At 35.8% G+C, this 24,326-nt stretch overlaps 1 protein-coding gene and 1 long non-coding RNA gene across 2 annotated transcripts in view; one reads left to right on the forward strand and one right to left on the reverse strand.

Annotated features, from left to right (window-relative positions):
• LOC106868570 (BRCA1-associated protein) overlaps positions 1–24,326 on the forward strand; it is a 63,205-nt gene that overhangs the window by 34,412 nt on the left and 4,467 nt on the right. Inside the window, exons 9-14 of the mRNA XM_014913892.2 lie at positions 2,701–2,776; positions 3,590–3,657; positions 5,966–6,143; positions 8,350–8,439; positions 11,074–11,187; positions 13,388–13,534. Of these exons, the coding sequence (XP_014769378.1) occupies positions 2,701–2,776; positions 3,590–3,657; positions 5,966–6,143; positions 8,350–8,439; positions 11,074–11,187; positions 13,388–13,534 (673 nt within the window). The remainder of the gene's footprint in view (positions 1–2,700; positions 2,777–3,589; positions 3,658–5,965; positions 6,144–8,349; positions 8,440–11,073; positions 11,188–13,387; positions 13,535–24,326) is intronic.
• The window catches only part of LOC106868571 (uncharacterized), a 76,447-nt gene that overhangs the window by 33,845 nt on the left and 18,276 nt on the right, over positions 1–24,326 (reverse strand). The window lies entirely within an intron of this gene.

A 24,326-nucleotide genomic window follows, 5' to 3' on the forward strand; every position in this document is an offset into this window, starting at 1 on the left:
TATATATATATATATATATTATATTATCATTGTTTTACAACCACTTTTCCATGCTTCAATGGGTCAGGTGAAATTTATCGGGGCAGATTTCTATGATCAAGTATACTTCCTGTTGCCAACCCTCACTTGTCTCAATACAAAGTAGTATTTCCCCATTGCCAGACATGTTTACACAAGATTATAAATGAAGGACAACCACTTGTAATAACACTGGCACTTGCTTACAACTATCATGTAATGTCAAGATAAGGACACAAGCACAAGCATACATACCCCCCCCACACACACACACACATATCCAACAGTCTAGTTTCAGTTTCTGTTTTCTAAATCCACTAACAAGGCTTTGGTCAACCAGGAGCTATAGAAGACACTTGTCTAAGGTGTTGTGCGCAGTGGGACTGAACGTGAAACTACATGGATGGGAAGCAAGCTTCTCAATCACACAGCCACACCTGTGTGTGTGTGTATATATATATATATATATATATATATATATATATATGATTAAGTAGGATATATAATACCACTTGATAAAATCAGAGCCTGTAAAGTTGTTAACTTACTAGCCACCTTATTATTACTATAAATAATGGTAATAATACTACTTCATATATATATATATATTATTATTATTATTACTACAAGCACCATTTGAGCGTGATTGTTACCAGCGTCGCCTTACTGGCACTTGTGCTGGTGGCATGTTAGAAAATCATTCGAGCAAAGTTGTTGCCAGTGCTGCTGGACTATCTAGCAACAGCACATGCCATCTCAGGAATACTTGAAATGATGAATGAGCATACTGTTTGACCAGTCTAGGAGTGGTGGACTCCTAGTTCTTGTCAAACAAATTGTTCAAAATTCAATATGCATTTGTTTCAGAATCTGTGGCTATTAGTAGCCTAAGCCTCTGCATCTGTAGGTATTCTTTGGCAAGCTAGAGTAAAGCCAGTTGTCACTTTATCTGGTCTGGTCTGGTTGATTTTTCCAGTTTGGAAATATCTTACTTATTAGAATTTGTGGCTTGATACTAACAGGGATTTTATTTTAAAGCTAATTATGGAACAACCTATGAACATGGGTCAAGATGATGCAACTTCAGAAGAGACCATCTAAATCTGTATGGTGTAAGCCAAAACAGTTACAGTTAATATTATATATTGCCTTTAGCTAATGACCTGGAAAAAATAAAAGTGGGTCAACTCTTGTTTTAGTGCAAAGCAGTCAGAAGCACTTAAGAATATTGTTAATTGGAAACGCAAGCATTATGAATGACTTGCTTTCAGACTGATAAGCATTTGAAAACTGGATACTGTTAGAACAGGAAAAAAAGGAAGATCTTGGCCAAGCCTTGGACATTTCTACTTTCAATGAAGTACAAATATTTTTATTGTGTTTATGAATGTATCTGTGAAAGCCACACAAATACTTTTGCTCATAATACAAAATATGGGTATGTACATACACACACACATGCAAACACACACACATGCACACACACACACATGCACACACACATGCACACACATGCACACACACACACATATAATAGTCATTATACCTGATTTACATTCACTTTTCATGCCAGCATGGGTGGGATAAATCATCACAATCTAGGTCAGTTCTCTTATTCAGAGTCGCTACTGTTCTAATCCTGGTCAATAGACCATGACTTGCTTGCCCGTATTTTACATATTAACTTCAAATCCATTGTGCATAACTTTTTATAGCAATTTCCTTTATTATAAATCAAAGATTTCTTACATTGTCGTCGTCGTTTAACGTCTACTTTCCATGCTGGCATGGGTTGGATGGTTTGACTGAGAACTGGCTGGCCGGGAGGCTGCACCAAGTTCCAATCTGATTTGGCAAGGTTTCTACAGCTGGATGCCCTTCCTAATGCCAACTACTCCAAGAGTGTAGTCAGTGCTTTGTATGTGCCACTGGCACGGGAGCCAATCAGGCGGCACTGGCATTGGCTACTTTTGGATGGTGTTTTTTATGTGCCACTGGCATGGATGCTAGTCAGGCGGCACTGGCATCGGCCATGCTCAAATGGTGCTTTTTATGTCCACCGGCATGAGTGCCAGTTAGGTGGCACTGGCATTGGCCACGACTACGATTTCACTCGGTTCAACAGGTCTTCACAAGCATGGCATATTGGCCAATGATTGAAGGGTGCTTTTAAACAGGCCAATTAAGCGACACTGGCATCGGCCATGACTATGTTCTCACTTGGCTTGCTGGGTCTTCTCAAGTACAGCATATCTCCAAAGATCTCTGTCGCTTGTCATTGCCTCTGTGAAGCTCAACATTCGAAGGTTGTCCTTCACCACCTCATTCAATATATTACGAATTCATTTGTTCCCTATTCATTTAATTCCAGTGCTTAGCTCAATTTAAAACCTTTTTTTTATCGACAACTGAAGTTAAAATGAATTGTTAACACCCATTCTGCATTTGAAGTGCAAAGATGAAGAGAATGTGCTGAGAAAATAACCAGAAGTTAATAAACAATACAATTCTATGTGCTTCAGTTCATATACTGAAAGACGTTTTGTGAATATTACCTGGGTAGTAAATAGAATTGCTCTAACAAAATGCAAAATATTCAAAATAGCAGAAGGCCATTCCACCTAAGTTAACATGACAAAATTATTTAAAATATAATGTTGTTAATTAAAATATGTTTTCTAGTTGCCCAGTTTGTCGCTATTGCCAAACACCTGAAGAAGTTCCAGATAACAGATGCTTAGAATGTGGCTCTCAAGAGGTAAGACTTCTATTAATTATTTTGCTTTGAAAATTTTACAATTGAATTATTATTATTATTCTCACTTTTTTCTGTATATTTTGCTTTTCTGTTGTTGCTGTTTAACCCAGATTAACCCTAATAAAGCAAACTTAAGATTAAATGTATTCTAGTTACAACCATTTTATCTTTCATTCAGGCATAGTATATCTAGGACTACATTATCCAATGTAGTCCTAGATACACTATGCCTGAATGAAAAAGCACAGGTGACTTTCCAATAGATTATCCAATGCAGTGTTAGATATACTATGCCTGAATAAAACATAGAGGGCGGGATGCAATCTGAGTAGGAATTTGTTGCTATCTCTAACACTTTGAGCAACCACTTTGAGGCTCTCATGTTTACATGTTTTACTTTTTTATTTATAATATGAGTGACTAGAGGACAGTAGGTAAGATCTCAGTGGGAGTGAGTTTGGTTTCAATTCTCAGTTGTTGCTACTTCTCTTCAGCTAATATGTTATTAAAAAAGCAGGGATGTTATAGCCGTGATTCAGTCCCTTTTCTGGAAATGTTGAATTCAATATCTATTCAGAGGGAGCAACAAAGAAGACCCCTTTTTGTGTATCTTCTTTGAGACACTGACAGAATCATAGCAAAATATTTTTGGAAGTCTTTTTAAAAAAAAGAGTTCAGTGTGTCAAATGGTAATTATTTGTTTTAATTAGTAATTAACTGTATTAAATAGTTACTAATTTCATGTAGTTTTATAAGGTGTGCTATTTATAAGAATGTTGATTTTTTTTTCTTTTATTAATTATCCTTTTTTAGAGTCTGTGGATCTGCTTGATTTGTGGTCATGTTGGCTGTGGTCGGTATGTTGGTAGACATGCTTATAGGTATGTTACAAAACCCACTTATTTAGTAAAAAGAATATATATGTAAGTATATATATATATATATATATATATATATATATATATGAGGGGTGTTGAAAAGTTCCTGGTTTTAAGTGTATCACGAAAGGCCTATATATATATATGTATATGTATATTAAGTGTATGATTAAGTTAGAGAATGAAGTTCTACAAATTTAATCATATTTGTCAAAAATGGAGGGGATAAGATGTTAAAAAGTTGTAAGAAGTTTATTCATGAATACAATCATTTCATACATGGATATAAATTCATTTTCATTTTCAGAATTTGCAAATATCAAAGTACTCATCAGTGCAGAAAAGATAAGAACTTAAAAGAAAGAGCAGAGAAGTTGGACCTATGAGTTTCATGTCTATTTGTTCCTATCCTTGTGTAATAGTGATGGGAGTCATGTCGATTATTAAACAGCTAATGGATGAAGGTTTAGGGGATGATATAAATTTAGAAATATTAATAACTTTCTCTATATAGATTAGTATAGATTGTTAATTATAACTCCATATATGAAGATTAGGGTGAGTTAGTGAGAGAAACATCCAATGAGAAAATGGTACCTGATGTAAATTAAATCTAACTATTGAAAACAATACTTGGTATTTAAAAAAAGATAAAAAGATGAAGAAAGTTTAGCATAAAAAAAATTAGGTTTGTAAAGCTAACATAAAAGTTTATGTAGTCAGTGATCAAAAATGAAGGGGGAGAATGAGGAATTTGAAAGAATGAAGTGGAAGAATATTAAGGACACTTGTTTACTCAAAAGCTGTATTTATGGCAACATGAAATAATACGGCTTTTGAGTAAACAAGAGTCCTTAATATTCTTCCCCTTCATTCTTTCATATTCCTTCTTCTCCCCCTATATTTTTGATCACTGATTGCATAAACTCTCTATTATAAGCTTTACAAACCAAATTTTTTTATGTTAAACTTTTTTCATTTTTTTATGTTTTTATTTTTAAATACCGAGTATTGTTTTCAATAGTTAGATTTAATTTACATTAGGTACTGTTTTCTCATTGGACATTTTTCTAACTAACTTGCCCTAATCTTCGTATACGGTGTTATAATTAGCCAATCTATCCTAATCTATAGAGAGAAAGTTATCGATATTTCTATATTTATATCAACCCCTAAACCTTCATCCATTAGTTGTTTAATAATCGACATGACTCCCATCACTATTACACAAGGATAGGAACAAATAGACATGAAACTCATAGGTCCAACTTCTCTGCTCTTTCTCTTAAGTTCTTATCTTTTCTGCACTGATGAGTGCTTTGATATTTGCAAATTCTGAAAATGAATTTATATCTATGTATGAAATGATTGTATTCATGAAAAAACTTCTTACAACTTTTTAACGTCTTATCTCCTCCATTTTTGACAAATATGATTAGATTTGTTGAACTTCATTCTATAACTTAATCATACACTTAATATACTAATACAACTTTTCATATTTATGCCATCATCAGACCCCCCCCCCCAGTCATGAATGACCATGGAATTGTGCCTAGAAGGTTCCCTTCCAAGGCACAAGTCTGGGCAAGGTTGTTTATGGAAGACCAGCAGTCGTGCATGCATATCAGCCTCCCCTCTGATGTTATCCAAGACTGATACAGCTTGGCACCAGTATCATCACATCTCATTTCTACAGCTTAGTAAACTGGAGCAACATGAAATAAAGTGTTTTGCTCAAAAACACAACACACAGCCTGGTCCAGGAATTGAACCCACTTCCTCATGATTGTGAGCTCAATGCTCCAACCACTGAGCCATGTGCTTCTCTCTTTGTACACAGTACACATCTGCTTGCTTCCACTCATAATCACTTCAGACTTTCATATAATTGTGTCAGTGTTTTTGATACCAACCCTATGCCAACATGGAACATGGATGTTAAATGATGACAGTTGTGGTGGAGGTGGCAGTGGTAGTGGTGGTGTACCTGACAGGAAGAGAGAACTTTCCTGTGTTGGGTTGGTTGGTTTAGTTACTTGCCATTCAGTTTACTACATCTGAAAAGAAGAGTGTTCATGGTACAATCATTTAATGATTGTCAAGGGTTTCTGATACATGACCCGATGTTAGCAGCTCACCATACTCATTTTAGGGCATGCAATTATTGTCTGCCATTCTGCTTATATCTGTCATGATTTCGGGATGGTATTTTTAACTGGATATCTAATAATACAAGAATTTTATATGTGTAATTATATATTATTAAGTTGTAGTAATTGATGTTTTTTAATTGTTCACTTCATTGTAGACATTTCCAAGAAACACAGCATACTTATGCCATGCAATTGGGCAACAACAAAGTATGGGATTATGCTGGTGATAATTATGTACATAGGCTTGTACAGAACAAAACTGATGGCAAACTTGTCGAAGTAGATGAAAGAGGAAATGCTGTATATGAAAAATTAGATGCTCTTACTTTAGAAGTGAGTTTCTCTATCATTCATCAAATATGTTATTGCTTTTTATCTTATGATGACTGAAAATGATGTAAAAGAAATAATTAAACAATGTTTAAACATTCAAATGGCGATGCATCAGCATAGCTGCAGCTCTGAGATGAAACTAGAGGGGGAAAAAAATGTTTTAAGTGGAAATAAAAGAGAAAGTGATATATATATATATTATTTTATTCTTTTGCTTGTTTCAGTCATCTGACTGCGGTCATGCTGGAGCACTGCCTTTAGTTGAGCAAATCAATCCCAGGACTTATTCTTTGTAAGCCTAGAACTTATTCTATTGGTCTCTTTTGCCGAACTGCTAAGTTACGGGAATGTAAACACACCAGCATCAAGCGATGTTGGTGGGGACAAACACAGACACGCAAACATATACACACACATACATACATACACACATATATATATATATATATATGTGTGTGTGTGTGTGTGTGTGTGACAGGCTTCTTTCAGTTTCCATCTGCCAAATCCACTCACAAGTTTTTGGTCAGCCTGAGGCTGTAGTAGAAGACACTTGCCCAATATATATATATGTATATATATATATATATATATATAAACTGTTGGCTTTTTCTGAGAGAGTTCTGATATTAGAAGGAAAATGATACAGACCACCTTTAAAAACATATGACTTGGGCTCATAGGATCTATTTATGATACCCTCTTACAAATGGATAGTTAATATTATTCAAATTTATCTTTTAGCTTTCACTTTTAGCTTTATTTTTCATTAATTACTGCATATACTCGTGTGTAAGTTGCACTCATGTATAAGCCACCCCACTAATTTATTGTTAAAGCTTGATACCAAATTTTTTTCCCTTCATAGTTTAGCTTTGCTCCTTGTATAAATCACACCCCAGTTTTTACAGTAAGAATCAAATGTAAAATAGTACCGCTTATATGTAAATAAATATGCTAACTATTTTTCTTTCTTTGAAATGTATTTAGAGTCTAAATTCCAATATTCTTCAATCATCTTCAATCATCTGTTAAATATTTATTGGATAAGAACAATTGAACAGATGTTCATAATAAAGATGGCTAAATCCATTCTTCTCAATAAGAGTGCAAAGCAATATTGTCTGTTGTCTCTGTATAGCTTTTTTTACATAGGATGGAGAGTGTAAAATGTGAGTACTTGCAAAGGTATTATTGAGGTAAAAATCTTCACAGCAGGATGCCTTTCTTTATTAACCAATAGCAAAAGAGTCTATTTTTTCAACCATGTTAGATGAAACAATTAGAGCAATGTGTCCAACCTTAGAGGCAGACTTATGGTGTCACAAATAAGCTTAGTCACCAATTTAACTAATTAGATAATAGTAAAGTACTTGTTATAATTTGCATGACTAATATTTCTAATTACTACAAAGAGGTCATATTATGTTGAAACTTTTATATACATGTTTCTTCATCTTTAAAGTGGAATATAACAAACTAAGGATATCTTTAGAAAAATTGAATTCTGCAGTTATGGATTAAGATAATCTTATCTCAAGTGTTTTGAGCTTGCCAGTAAATGGAATTTCTACATAAATTTTGTACACACTTTCAGTTGTGTTTGTGTAGGACCTGTCTGAGCTTAAAAGTAAAAGCTTCCCACAAATAGTTTTTTTTTTTTATCACTTTTCAAAACACGTGAACTGGTTATATATATATATATATATATATATATATATAAGCTTTTCTGATTGTTTCCATGTGTGTATGTGAGATAGAGGAGGCGCAATGGCCCAGTGGTTAGGGCAGCGGACTCGCGGTCATAGGATCGCGATTTCATTGGTCCATTGGTCGGATCAACTGGAACCCTCGACGTTGTAAGCGACAGAGTGCCAACAACAACATGTGAGATAGAGAGAGAGAGAGACTGACTGATCATACACCTGCATGCATTTGTATATCCTGTTATGTTATGAAATTACGATTATGATTTAACCCTTTTGATACCAATCTGCCTGAGACCACCTCTGGTTTTACAATATAAACTCCCTGATTGAAAGTGATCTAAATTAACACTTTTCATCAAAATTTCATGTTAATTCATGTCTCATTATTTTCAAAAGTATTTGAAACACAGGAGGTATATCTCTGCAGAAATTTGGTAACAAAAGTGTTAAATGCATTTTATCAAAGATAAAACTTACACATTTATTTTAAAATATTTCAGTACACATATTTATTAACAAGTCAGTTAGAATCACAGAGATTATATTTTGAAGAAAAAATTGCAAGAGTTGAGCAGGATGCACTTCTACAGGTAACTATTTAATTTTGGTTTGAAATTTGATAATAAAATATTAGAATTAGATTTTGTTGAAATTTATGCGTTGCCTTTTATGATTTTATAAAGGATTTACCAATAGCTTTTCAGAACTCTGATGGTGGGAAGGTATCTAGGTCATGGTCCACATCAGGGGTTGGCAAAGTAGTCAATGTTAACCTCCTGGAAGTGGGTGGGTAGGTCTAAGGGGTTGATAAACACCTGAAATGATTTTGGGCATTACCTTTTTACTATTTAATCTAGCCATATCCAGCCCAAATATTGTTTTCCAAGGTGTCATGAAAAAGCATTGGTGTGGATGCTGGTAACATGTAAAAAGCACTGGTGATGGTGCCTTATAAAAAGCACCAGTTCACTCTGTAAAGTGTTTGGCCTTTGGAAGGGCATCCAGCTGTAGAAAGCAGAGCCAAATCAGACTGGAACTTGGTGCAACCCCTGGCTTTGCCAGTTCCTGTCAAACCATTCAACCCATGCCAGCATGGAAAATGGACATCAAATGATGATGATGATAATAATGATGATGTTCTGTGATTGAAATATCCCTAGTCTCTTCTTTTCCTCTGCCCATATAGCACTGTATTGAGTAAAGTCTCTTTCAGATGTGATTTTCTAATTTCTTTACTCTTTCTAAGTGTGATGTTGTCATATGTCTTGTTACTTTACTGCACTCTCACTATTTCGTAATTATTAACAACTTTAAATATGGAAAATGTTACAGTCAAATATTTCAATCTTGTTTTTGAGTCCCGATTAAGCAAACCTGTGGTAAAAGATATTCCATTTTTGACTGTTTCTATTTCCTTGTATGTCCATAACTACATTATGCAGACTATCTTTCTTATCATTGAAATGTTAGGATGTGATCTGAAGGAGATTTGGTTGCTATCTCTAGCAAGTTGAGTGACTACTTAGTGGCCTCCCTCAATCTTGCTTTAAGTGGCAAGTGCTAATCTCCAGTTAAGTGTGATTTCATTTGATGCCAGTTCACTTCACATCAGCTGTTAAAACTCTGGACAAAAGTGCAAATGTTTCCCAATCTCACTCTTGAGAAATTGTTATTATTTTTGTTGTTAATGATATTTTTAACCCATTAAGACTATAGTGTCTGTATCAAGAATAATAACTTTTTACATACCATCAGCACAGGAGCCAGTCAGGTGGGCCTGGTATCACTCACGTTTGGATAGTGCTTTTTACGTGTCACCAGCATATGGGTCAGTCGGGGGTACTAGCATTGGCCATGTTTGGATGGTGCTTTTTCCGTGCCACCGGCACGGAAACCAGTCAGAGGGTACTGGCTACAGCTATGATATTGGTTTTACTTGATTCAACAGGTCTTCTCAAGCATATCATATCGCCTGACGCATCAAGTGTACTCTTAACTGGGTCGGACATGCATGGCTGCGATCTCACTTTAGTTGCTGGGTCTTCTCAATAACAGCATATCGCCAAAGGTCTCAGTCTCCTGTCATTACCTCTGTCAGGCCCAATGTTCAAAGGTCATGCTTCACCACCTCATCCCTTGTCTTCCTGGGTCTACCTCTTCCATAAGTTCCCTCCACAGTTAAGGAGTGGCACTTCCTCACACAGCTGCCCTCATCCAGTTGTTTCTCTTGTACACCACATTTGCTGCTTCTTATACTCTACTCTTCTCTCATGGTGCTTACACTCAGTCGTGTATGCACACTGACATTACACATCCAGCGAATCGTGCTAGCATAATTTTTTTCAAGCCTACGCTTGTCCTCAACAGTCATGGCCCATGTTTCACTGCCATGTAGCATGGCAGTTCGCACTTATTCATCACACAGTCTACCTTTCATCCTGAGCAAGAGGCCCTTAGTTGCCAGCAGAGGTAGGAGCTCCCTGAACTTTGCCCAGGCTATTCTTATTCTAGCTGCTGCACTCTCAGAGCAACCACCCCGCTACAGACTTGGTCGCCTAGGTAGTAGAAGCTGTTAACTACTTCTAGTTTCTTCCCCTGTCATGTGATGGAATCTGTTTTCTGTACATCTTTAATGTTTATTGCCCCTGTGCATCTGTCACACACGAAAACTATCTTCCCAGTTAACTTTCCTTTGATATTGCTGCACCTTTTATGTGTCCATAGCTTACACCGGGTACATGGTATGGAGTTTCTACCTATGCCCTTTCTACAGATCAAGCAGGGTCATCTACCTGAAGGGGTTTGTGATTTGACAGCCTCCCTACTTACTAAGACTTTGGTTTTTGCTAGGTTAACCCTAAGGCCCTTCGATTCTAGACCTTGCTTCCACATCCTAAACCCTCCAAGACAGTGCTCCAACATGGCCACAATCCAATGATTGAACAAATAAAAGATAAAAAAAACTATTGAATTCAAATCCTGCCATGGTCAACTTTGCCTTTCATGACTCTGGGGGTCAATAGAATAAATGCCAGTCAAGTACTGGGGATTGATTTAATGAACTAATCCCATCCCTCAAATTTCAGGCCTTGTGTCTATACAAGAAACAATTATATAAAGTATATTACATAAAATGTCTCATGATATGGTAAAATATCTCTTATGTTGTTGAAGAAAACTTTCATTAACCATATTAAATGTATGTTTGTGTATTAATGTTTTAGGTGAAAGCAGGAGAGAGCAGGCATAAACAGATGGTTGACGAACACAATCGTATGGAAGAAGCTTTGGAACGTGTTAACCGACAGAAAAATCAGACTGAAAAGAAATGTACTCAGGTATCTTACAGAAGGAAAATAAATTCTTAATCATTATTTCTTATTATTTATGAAAAAAAAAAACCATAAATTTTCAGAATTCTTTTATTCAATTTGGTGGGAACCTGTGAAAGAGGTAGACCCAGGAAGACATGGGATGAGGCAGTGAAGTATGGTCTTCGGATGTTAAGTCTCATGTAGGCGATGACAAGTGATCGAGACCTTTGGTGATTTGTTGTGCTTGAGAAGACATGTCAAGCCAAATGAAATCTTTGGTGGGGCCAGTACCAGTGACATGTAAAAGGCACTCACTACACTCTGTGGAGTGGTTGGCAAAGGCATCCAACTGTAGAAGCCAAGCCAAAACAGTCTGGAACCTGGTGCAGCTCTGTGGCTTACCAGCTCCAGTCAAACCGTCTAACCCATGCCAGCATGGAAAACAGGTGTTAAATGATGATGATTTATTTATTATTTTTGGTGTAGTTCTATAAACTTATATACATCACTGTACTGTATCACTGTATTGACCAGACTATTGGATGTTGTTATATCCCCTTAGTCACAATGTGCTGCCAATTCTTCCTTCCCATTCCCTTGCATTGTTGTAGCTTTCAAATGGAGCCATCCTGCTTGGCTAGGCAGGCAGGTCATAATTACCTCTTCAAATTAGCTAGCTTCCAACCTCTAGTGAATAGACTATGTGCTTGCTTGTGTGAGAATGTCTCTTTGTAGGGCCAGCAGATTCTGTACTTTTGTGGCTTGGTTGGACTTCCCAGGGTATATGCCCCACTACTATAGCTTCTGAATATCCATTGCAACTGTTACACTGCTATGAGGCACTGAAGTTGGGTTTCACAAATTTATATATATTTATAAGAATTACTGCTACAAATGCTTTTACATGTCACATTTCCTAAACTATACTTTTGAGAATGGCAATAGTATCTAATTTAAAGCTAAGTAAATAATATTCCTATTTTAAAAGCATAATTATATAATGCTTGTGGCTGTGTTTCAATGTACTGGTAAATTGAAACCTGGCTGCTGTTTCTGGCATCATTTTATTATTGTAGCATGGATTAGATTCTTAAAATTAACTCAACATTTTATATATGCTTAGATGCTAGTGTGAGAGTCATCCCTATAATCATTTTGTATTTTTATCTTGAACTCTATCATATTACTGATATCATTGTTAGATTGACCTAGACCCTCTGCAATTGATTTATATTTACTTAACAGATATTTCCTATCACATTTTCAGCGAGTTATTTCTTTATTGTCCCAGTAAATCTTATAATTTTTATTTCCTTCATATCTATCTCCAGATTGTAATTCCACATATTGTATTTAGTTTCTTTTCCTAGTATATCTTGAATATTGAACTTCTTGATACTAATCAGACAGAGCACAGGAGTGGCTGTGTGGTAAGAAGCTTACTTCCGAACCACATGGTTCCGGGTTCAGTCCCACTGTATGGCATCTTCTACTATAGCCTCAACCCAACCAAAGCCTTGTGAGCGGATTTGGTAGATGGAAACTGAAAGAAGCCCGTCGTATATATATGTATATATATATATATATATGTGTATCTGTGTTTGTCCTACCCATTACCACTTGACAACTGGTATTGGTGTGTTTATGTCCCCTGTAACTTAGCAGGTCATCAAAAGAGAACAATAGAATAAGTACTAGACTTAAAAAATAAGTACTGGGGTCGATTCATTTGACTAAAAATTCGAGGTGTTGCTCCAGCATGGCTGCAGTGTAATGCCTGAAACTGGTAAAAGATAAAAGATATTAATCACATAAAGCTAACCTAAGTTTAGTTAAGATTTTCTTCAACTATTAGTATCAGAAATTAGTCATACACAGGATATATTTCCCTGGTGTCCAAGCATCATATATTATACACCTTCCCAATTTTTTCCAACCACCAGAATAACTTGGGACTTATGAAAGGAAAACCTTATATTACTCAGAGCATATGAGACAAGAGCTAACTAACAGTCTGAAAACAAATCTGGACATTTAAGACAAACTAATGAAAATACTTTGGACATGCAAGGGATTAAATGCACAGGTTTCCACTGTGCATGCTATTCATTTAAGTAATATGTAGAATGTCATAAAGCATAAATATAGGAGTATTAGAGTATATGTCTTTGAATGCAAAAGTATGAAAAAGAAATAAACGATGATTTATAATCTATTATAACAGTATCACAGTCAGTTATCAAAAGTGATGAGGGAGCTGCAAGAAGAACGTGCAATGAATAAATCACTCCAAGAAAACCAAAGTGTTTGGCAAGAAAAAGTTGCTAAACTTGAAATCAGAGTAAAGGAAATCAATGATACTAAAAGCCAAGTGAGTATATATTCTATTTATTCACTTTTAAATTATATTAATCTCTTATTCTTATTGCTTGGGATATATCCCTCAATAAAAGTGATTGCAAACTCTTACAATTTTCTCTAAATTATTTGCAGCAAAATCTATATTCTATATTGTTTATTAGCTTCTTCGATATTTTTTAAGCAATTATGAAATCTGTGTTATGAAGAATGTAGTTTGCATCCTAGTTTTGATGATTATCTAGTGATAGTTCTCTACATTGCTGCTGATTTAGAGAAATGCATTACCTAATTCCTATAAAAAATATTAACTGTTGCCTGTTTTATATTATATTTGCAACTCTCTTGTGGAGGTACAATGGCCCGTTGGTTAGCGCAGTGGACTCGCGGTCGTAGGATCACGGTTTCGATTCCCAGACTGGTCATTGTGAGTGTTTATTGAGCGTAAACGCCCAAAGTTCCACAAGGCTCCGGCAGGAGATGGTGGCGAACCCTACTGTACTCTTTCACCACAACTTTCTCTCACTCTTTCTTCCTGTTTCTGTTGTGCCTGTAATTCAAAGGGCCAGCCTTGTCACACTGTGTCACGCTGAATCTCCTCGAGAACTATGTTAAGGGTACACGTGTCTGGAGTGCTCAGCCACTTGCATGTTAATTTCACGAGCAGGCTGTTCCGTTGATCGAATCAACTGGAACCCTCGTCGTCGTAAGCGACGGAGTGCCAACAACAACTTAGCAACTCTCTTACGGCATAAGAACCAAAGTAGGGCTACATTTGATGTATACTCCTGATTCTTTTACCTAATCTGAAGAAATAATTAGAAACATATCAAAACAAAAAGAAATTCATCTACTTATGTGATCAGTATCTAAATGAATTTTGCACTAATTATTATTATAGTCATCATTATCATCATTTGATATATTGTAACTGTGAGCATAATTTCTCTTGCATTTTGATCACAAAAAACTTACGAAAAGATTGACACACCTTACCACTTTTGTAAAAAGAATAAGTAAACCATCAAAATTATTTTGCTCCATATTCTTTTATTCTTTTACTGGTCTTAGTCATCAAACTGCAGGCTTGCTGTGGCACCATCTTCAAGCATTTAAGCATTCATATCTATCGCTAGTATTTATTTTTAAGTCTGGTACATATTTTATTGCCTACTATTTGTAAAACTGCTAGGTTAAGAAACATAATCAAACAATACCTGCTTTTAAGCAGTGAAAACATAAATGCGTGCACACACACACGCATGCAAGGGCTTCCATAAAGTTTTTCTGTACTGAATTTAACTCAGAAGGCATTGGTAAGTCTGAGACTATTGTATAATGCACTTACAAAAAGTACTGCCTGAAAACTGCATGGTTGCAAAGTAAACTTCTTAACTAAACTGCCATGCCTGCACCTATAATCATTATTTAAAAAATTGATATCCAAGTCTCAGTAATTTCTGAGATACTACAGTGGATATTCATGCAATGAATAAAACCAGCAAACTGGGTATGTTAGATAAAGAGTATAATGATGGTGGTGCACAACTAAATGTCATTATTCCTGTAAATAGGTCGTCAACAACTTGTGGAATCAATTAACATTTTTGTAGATAAAATTTTTATTGCTGCAGAGTCTCTGTTGACTCTGTCATTCTTTTAATAATTGTTTCTCTATGCTCTTTTATATTAATTTTTTTTTTTTGATATGAGTAAAACTTATTTTTATGAATGAAACAGTTTGACCTTTTTATATAGATTTAATTGTTAGTTTAATTCTGATAACAATTTACTGATGACAACCTAAGTGCATTTTAAAGATTATATTAATTTTTGTGACGAGTTCACTCACTCCTGATCATTTAGGTTTTGTTGTTGGATGTGTATGTATTGCTTAATTATAACTATTAGAAACTATTAGAAAATTACCATCATCCCCAAAAGAGGTTTAATGCTTTAGTATTTAATCTAGCCACATCTAGCCCAAATATTTTACCCGTTTTATGTTAAAACTGATCAAATCCAATCCCTTGCAACTACCCTACAAAGTCATTTTTAAAATGTACAAACATACCATTGAAATCTTGAAGCTACAAGAAAATGCTTAATAAATTCAAAGCAATGTGAATAAATAAGCAATACATTTGACAAAGATATCTGAATGCTAAAGGGTTAATAAACTTTCCTATGTTATACTCCTAATATACATAGCTACAAAGGTAGGTCTTTTTGCTTTCTTGCATTGTATTCTTTTCCCTTCTATCACTCTAATTTTCAGTGGAGGTGCAATGGCTCAGTGGTTAGGGCAGTGGACTCGCGGTCATAGAATCACGGTTTCGATTCCCAGACCGGGCGTTGTGAGTGTTTATTGAGCGAAAACACCTAAAGCTCCACGAGGCTCCGGCAGGGGATGGTGGCAAACCCTGCTGTACTCTTCCACCACAACTTTCTCTCACTCTTACTTCCTGTTTCTGTTGTGCCTGTAATTCAAAGGGTCAACCTTGTCACACTGTGTCACGCTGAATATCCCCGAGAACTACGTTAAGGGTACACGTGTCTGTGGAGTGCTCAGCCACTTGCACATTAATTTCACGAGCAGGTTGTTCCGTTGATCGGATCAACTGGAACCCTCGACATTGTAAGTGACGGAGTGCCAACAACAACTCCTATTTTCAGTACAGGCTTACGAAGTGGGTGGAAGAGAAAATCAACCAAAGCTACTAGAGAGCCAGTTGATACAGCCAAGCTTGTGCATTACAAGGAAATTTAGATACATGTGTATGAGGATGTATATGTTAAAAATAATATCTAGATGGTTAATGTTTCCACAGGAATTGGATAATTTAAAAGAAAAGTAAAAGAAAATTTCGATTATTTGTACTAATATGGTGATCTTTGAGTTTAGATCACGTTCATTTTTGTCTTCTGTCTCCTTGTGTCTTTATGTCATGTTAAAAATTGGTGTCATTGTACTTGTATCAGCATTTTATTTTTGTTTAATATTAGTACTTTCTGCTGTGCTATTAATCTTATCTTTAGAGTGTATATTTGCTATAGATATAATTACACTTTGTTTTGATCAATTTGTTCTCTGATAATCTCAAGTCTTATTCCTGGGTGTGTAACAGTCAGTAGTTTCAAAAATAAGGATATTACCACATTTTAGTCAGTTTGACAAAGGTAGTATAGATAGATAGGTAGTATAGGTACATACTTATTATAAATATTTATAAAGCTGTGAGCTGGTGGAAGTGTTAACATGCCAGGCAAAATTCTTAGTGACATTTCATTTGTCTTTATATTCTGAGTTCAAACTTAGCTGAGGTTGACTTTACCTTTCATCCTTTTGGGGTCGATAAAATAAGTACCAGTTGAGCACTGGGGTTGATGTAATCGAGTTACCCCTTGCCCAAATTTTCTGGCTTTGTGGCGAAATTTGAAACCCTTATAAATATTTATATAAAATGGGAGTTAATAACCTTGGTAATTATAATCCCAAATCAAATAGTTTGTCTTTTAACCAACAACCTATTAGCTACTGGTGCTTACCCTTACATCAGCTGTGATGAGCAGACTTCTGATCGAAGACATTCCAGCCATGACAATCTCATATTTTTCTCAGATATAGTGCATTTAAGATTACATTATATGACATAATTTTCTTTCTGTAAGTGGGTAAGGTTTAATGGCAGGGTGATTTGACTGCTGTTTCTAGCAGATCATGATACAACTTAGATGTTCTCTTTTTGATTTGATTGCAGTTTGTGTGTGTGCGTTTTGAACAGATTATGAAAATGTAAATGTATATCAGTTGTCTCTATAAGGGGATGGTGATAATTATGATAAGTTTAAACTTAGCTTTTCATGAGTGTGTGTCTATGTACATTCTGCATATGCATGTGTATGAATGCATTCTCTGTGTGTGTGTGTATTTAGTTACATTTTAGTTCTTTGTTGCTTCAAAATGAGATAACAACTAGGTTGCTGAATGATGGAAATAAGAGAATTATGTTAAGCTCATATTATTAAAAGTAAAATGCGAAAAAGCTGAAAGTAAATGAGATATATAAAGGCCATACTAAAATTGTACTCATTTCACTTGGTCAAACATTGTAAACAGTTTTTAAAAAGAAAAATAATAACAACTTAGCTCCATTCTATGACCTGTACACAGAGCAAAGCACTAGCACTACTTTAACTCTTTAACCACTTAACAGCATTTCAAATAAGTTCTTAATTTTCTACACTTGTCTGTTGCTTATTTACTTTACATGGGATTTTCTGTATTTGTACTTGTGTATGCATTGATGTATATATATATATATATATATATACATTTTGTGTTTATGCATATCAATGTGTTTGTTGTGTCTAATTTATGCATGCAAATACATTGCCACTGCACGTAAGTTGATATACAGACATACATATAAGACATTATCATTACTATTTTTATTATTATTATTGAGTAAGAGAGCAGCGCATGCCATCAAAGTGAAACTGGAGTACAATTATACAAAGCCCAATATCCCCATCATGACTACCCATCTGATAAGGGTACACCAGGCACATGCATCACAACCACATGTGCACGACATGGTGATCTTATATCAAGATAAACAGCACATGACCTTGCAGGTGGGGCCCAATTAGTATTTTCTTCATGTTGAGTAGCCCATCCTCCTCAAAAGGTCCCTGAATAAGGTTTGTTTAAGGATGTTGAATGAAACACCCATGTTTCTTGAGGTGAATTATTCAAACCCCAAAGAATTCCTCTCAACATGTGGTTATGATGCTCCCCCACTGCTTCTGCTTGTGATCAGAGACACACATATTGTCAGCCACTGAGGAACATGCTCAACTGGTTAGGGTCAAACAACTCACAAGCAAATCTGTGGTATTAAGCAGAATATTTACTGTAGCACATCTTTTATACTAAGACAAAACAATGTACATGATAACATTTCCAATCGGTTAAGATCAGAAGCCATGAGAGCCACTGCCTGGTATTGCATCATCATCATCATTATTATTATTATTAAGAAGGCCAATTCAGATTATTTACTGTGAAAAATCAATGACCTATATAGAAGCAGGTCCTAAACACAGTGTTCGTTCCTTATATAATGTGGTAGAGTGAGCTTTGAGGTGGATCTGGTTGCTTTTTCTTACAGGTTAAATGACTACATAGTCTTTCTTGTTGAACTGATGCAGGTAATGTTAGTGGATTATTATTACTTATTGTTAGTACTACTACAGTGTCATCAAAGCCTTGATCTTTGGAATTGCTTGTACCACATTTTTGTTTATCCAAATGTCTGGCTTGTCATGCTTTGTGTTGGTAAAAATTATTTCATAAAATATGCAGATTTGCATAAGCTGGTTGGGCTTGGCTAGATGAGAGGTGGCATTTCATCCTTTTGTTAGGAAGAAAATTATTTTAAATCTTGATGATAGTAAGGAGGATATATGCCTGAAGAATGAATGGAGAAGATAGGATAAGGGAAAAGAAGGTAACTGGGCAGAAAAAAAATGGTGTTGATAGGAATGGCCAGAGTGATAAACTTAAATGTTTCAGAAAGTCTGATGAGTTCAACAATGGCCTAATCTTGTCGAGAAGAAAAGGATTCTAAAAAAGTGTTGTATCATCATCATCATCATCCTCATCATTATTATTATCATCATCATCATCGTTTAATGTTTGCCTTCCATGCTAGCATGGGTAAACAAACACATCCGCATACTGGCAGGAATAGAAAAAATATTGTTTTGGTGGAGGAGAAATGGTAATGCATAGATTTGTTGGTGGTGGGAAACGTTTGTCAGTTTCACAAATTTTCATAGAAGCCCAGAGAACATACAAGAATGTGTGTTAGAAGAATGAAGTAAGAGGAATTTGAAGAAGGAAGGATCACTCCATTCTGCATTTAAATTAACATTTGCTGTACCTGACACTTCTGTTAGCTTTTTAGCCATCCCTGTTGCTACTGCCAACATCTGTCAGTCCATCCTTGTCTACTACAAGTCTACAAATTCCCATATCTACCCCAACTAGTATTCCTCTCATTCCCACACTGAATCTTGTCTCTTCTTCCCTGTTCTTCAGGAACAGGCTGTGCAGTTGAAACTGTCTTCATGTTGTCCCTTTTCTTCAAATTCAGTTATTGGTAGTGGATGCCACATTTCATCAAACCTCAGTTATCAGCTGAACCACACATTCCTACCAAGCACATGCATGCAAAAAGATCAAATTAACCTCTTTCATCAAGCCATTTTCCCATTAAAACGAACACTCCTTTGTACCTCCCATTTTCTAATCTCTGACCTTGTAACTGATCCCACTTCTTTCTAGGAAAAAAGCAATAAAATGTCATGACTTTTTGGTTAGAATGTGCATAGCTGCACTTGGCCAAGTGTCTTCAAAGGCTCTCATCACAGATGTATTTTTCCATTCTTTCATCTCCAACATCACCAGCCTTTAGCTGTATTTCATTTACCATATTTGATAGCATACAAAACATATAGGCATATTAAATGTACCCCAATTTCTCCAACATGTATTGATGAGAAAAGATTTTACTTTAATAAAGCATATGATACAGGTTCAACTTGGCATATAGGACCCAGGGTGATTTTTTAAAGACATTTTTTGAGAAAAAAAAGAAGCGTCATATATGCCATCTAATATGTTACTTCATCTTCTATATGGCATGCAGACTTTGTAACACATTATGTATTAATGAAACAGGATACATTTCAAAAAGTGGCTTCTGCAAAACATCTTGTTCATTAAAATCATTCAGAGCATCTGCAAACCTATGGCTTCCTATTTCAACATAACAAATCACACACTGATGTGCAATAACTTGATTACCAAAGTTATCGGACATCATGAGACCTCTTCATACATTTCTAAACAAATGGAAACCCAATTTGCTTTTACACTTGGCATGGTTCTCCAATGAGCATGAAGAAACAGTTTGACTTTTCCTTCCTCTCCTCCCATTTTGTGAATATCTGTATTGATATGTGCATGCACAGAGAGACACACATTCTTACATCAGTGCATTGCTTTCCTCCCTTCCTAGAAATTGTTATTTTTCTCTTTCAGCTCTACTGACCTATTAACACCATTTTTGCCTGGTTGCCTCCTCCTTCCTTAATCCTTTCTCCTGTCTCTTTCCTTCCTCATACATTCTTCAAGAACCCTTAGAAAATGTATTTGCATGTACACATTAACACTCATTCTCACTCTCTACATTTACACATTACTCTTCCTTCTCCTACTGTGACCATATTTTTTTCTCTTCCTGCTTGTGTTAATGCTTGTTTAAATATGTGGATATGTACATAATGTATGTATATGTGCCTGTTTATGCATACATACATATAAATACACAGGCACACATGTACACATATAGAATGTATAGTTACAAAACATATCCATTATAGCTTTTACTCCCCCCACTCTCATCTGCCATAAATTTAGCATCTGTTTAACTCTCATAGTCTTTTCCCTCCACTTCATATTGTCATTCTGGCCACTGACCACCTGTCAACACCCTTTTAACCTGGCCACCTCCTTCTTTATTCTTTTCTCCTTCACACATTCTTCAAATGTATGTTCTCAGTGCCATTATAAATATTACAAAAATGTTTTCTTTCTGATGAAAGTTTAGCTTGGAACATCAGGGTGCTTGTCTTTCCAGGGCATATACGGTTATCCAAATTTGCAAACTTACTCCTTCCAAGTTCCTCAATTGTATTTGGGATGTAGTGTGAAAATAGTCTTTACTTTCCACCAGAATATATAAAAAGACTCTTGAAGTAAGAGAATTGGCTTGATCAAATTTAGCCAAAAAATATTCTGTGTTCATTTTTTCAGGTTTTTGACAAATTTTTTTAATGTATTTCTAGAAACAGTAAAGTCTTTTAATGCATTTATAGAAATAATAAAATATTCAAAAATATTGGAAAGAAAGGGGAAACAGAAAGCATTACTAAGTAGCTAAAAGAGAAGTTAAGTATCAAATGTACTTAAAAAAGTATACTTGAGAAGGAAAGAAGCAGGGAGTAAGAAATTCACGTTTTGCACTGTGAGAATCAGCAATATGAGGTGTATGGAAATGCAAGACAGTGTGCTACAGAAAACTGTGGTATTGTTGGAGAGAAGTTTTTCCAGAGTGATAATGGCACACTTATCCTTACTGTTACTGGGAAGAAAAATATGAAAGTGCTATTATGTGAGGTTACTGAATATGGAGAATTTATGGGAGATGGTCTGCCTCATGTAGACCTAATAGGGACCAGCCATCCAAGTTGACAGCAGTATAGTAAGTAGAGCAATTATGGATATGATGACAGGGAAGACATGTGGTCCATCAGGAATCACTACTGATGTGCTCAAACTGTCTATTGGAGCGAGGCACAGGCTAGTCATGTGCATTGTTAATCGGCTTGTACAGGAAAGTTTCATACCCAGTGATTGGTATGTATCATTGTCAATTGCTACAAGGGCAAATGATATGCTCTGGAGAGAGGAAACTACAGAAGCACCAAATTGTTGGATCAAGTTATGAAAGTATTATTGCAAAGTTAATTAGGGACTGCCTGGTAACCTGGAAAAGATGCAGTTAGACTTTGTACCAATAAGTGACATAGTGCTTAGAGAGATAATTGAACAAGGCCTTTGATATATGCCATCACTCTATGATCTGGTAGTTGTTGAGGAAGTTAGGGGTTGATAAATGTCTTCTGAAAGCTGTACAAGTCATGCACAGAGGTGTTGTCAACAAGGTAAGAGTCAGCATTGAGTTCAATGTTGATTTAGTGTTCAGGTAGAGGTCTTTTAGAGCTCAGTTTTCAGGCCCTTCCTGTTTATTGTAGTCCAAGTTATAACAGAGGAGTTTAAAAACAGTTGCTCATGGGAACTATTGTTCATAGAAAATTTGGAGAAATTCCAGACATTGAAGCAAAATATTTAAGTAAAGTTAGTAATGACAAAAGTTTTACTATGCAGAAAAAGAGTAAGTAGAAACTCTTTTTGGTATGCTTAATGTAAACAGTTGACACCTAAGTAATATAGTGGGATCACAGCTAAGTTAATAGACAAAGTAGACTTCATATGCAGCTGGTGCTCAGGGACATTAAGCGTTAAGAGCCCATACAAAATAGTCTTTCTCAACTGTCATGGCAGCTCTTTGGAAGTGCTTGATGGTTTCTGTTAACTAGTGACCTTATTAGCAGTTGAGGTTGGTCTTCTGAAAGCATAGTAGCTAGATTAAAAACAAGTTGACAAAAGTTCAGGGAACTATTGCCTCTTTTAGCAACAAAGTGTTACTCTCTCAGAAAGAAGGAAATATATTACAAAAGTTGCATATGAAGTGCAATGTTGCATAGTAGTTAAATATGAACTTTGAATGTAGAAGACTAAAAAGAAATGAAGTGAGCCTTTTCTACTAGATGTGTTTGTGTAGGTACAACAGGAATTAGATGTAGCATGCAAAAGACAAGTCTGTGCTGGTATGAGCATATAATGCACATGGATTGATATGAAAGTGGATGACAGAAATATTTGGGACAAAGAGGTGAAAATTGATTTTAAGATAGTGCATTTCATGAAAAAGATGACACAAGTCTCTACTGATGAGTGATGTGCAGTGTTGAAGACTCTACCATCTCTGCAAACATGGTGTAATGTACATTAATAGAAGACAATATTAGAGGCTGGGATGCACATCCCTCATCTTGTACTTGCTAAATCTCTGCTTGTTACTCTTATCTTCTATTCATTGCCCTCTCATCCCCCATACTTCTCTATCCACTATCCATGCAATCATGGAATGAGTGATGCACTAGATCTGCCTATATTCAATCATCTGCTATACCAGTGCTCCACAACCAGTATGTCACAACACACTGGTGTGCCATTAGATGATGCCAGGTGTGCCCCAGTGTAACTTGAATATAATGTCTTCCCTATACTTTTAGTTATATTTTTAGTTCAGTTGTGCCGCCGAATTTTGAAAAGAATATAAGTGTATCGCAAGTGAAAAAAGGTTGTGGAGCACTGCTCCACATCACCTGTAACTCTCTGCTCCTTTCTTCCTTCCATGCTATTCCTTGAATAACAAAGGATTACAATGGATCTTTTAGAGTTAGGGGAGAAGCCAGAATAATAAATTTGCATATGTTCTGCAATGTAAGAATCAGAGGCATGAGGTGTTTCAGATTGTGATAGCGTGATGCTACCGAGAACTGTATCATCTTTGAGGAAGTGTATGTGGAAAGGCACTCTTGCATTTACTGATACTGAAAGAAAAGTGCCATGGAAGTGCTATTATGAAAGGTTGCTGAATGTAGAGTAAAGGCAATAAGGGCAGCTGGTGGAGACTTAGCAAATACAAGATGAAATAAAGGGCCCTGATATAGATATGTACCTTAGCCTCTATCACTGTCACCTATTAATATATGTTTCACCATACTTGTAGATATAGTGGAGTCTGAATGGAATCTGATATTCTCCTTTTATACATGTAGTGCAGCCCGGCACTCCCACAGGTCTTCTCTCTATTACCATCAGTCACACATACAGATGTCTCCACACACACTTTCTCAACATCAGCCACCGCTCACTTTTTCTCTGTTATCATTGTTTAGTTCCTCTTTCTCAGCATGGCCTATTTAACAAAAAATTGCATCAGATTCATTATCATCTGATAGCCATTGCCAGTACCGCCTGACTGGCCTTCGTGCGGGTGACACGTAAAAGCACCCACTACACTCTCTGAGTGGTTGGCATTAGG

Source organism: Octopus bimaculoides, chromosome 1 (assembly GCF_001194135.2).
Source record: "Octopus bimaculoides isolate UCB-OBI-ISO-001 chromosome 1, ASM119413v2, whole genome shotgun sequence".
Classification (NCBI taxonomy): domain Eukaryota; kingdom Metazoa; phylum Mollusca; class Cephalopoda; order Octopoda; family Octopodidae; genus Octopus; species Octopus bimaculoides.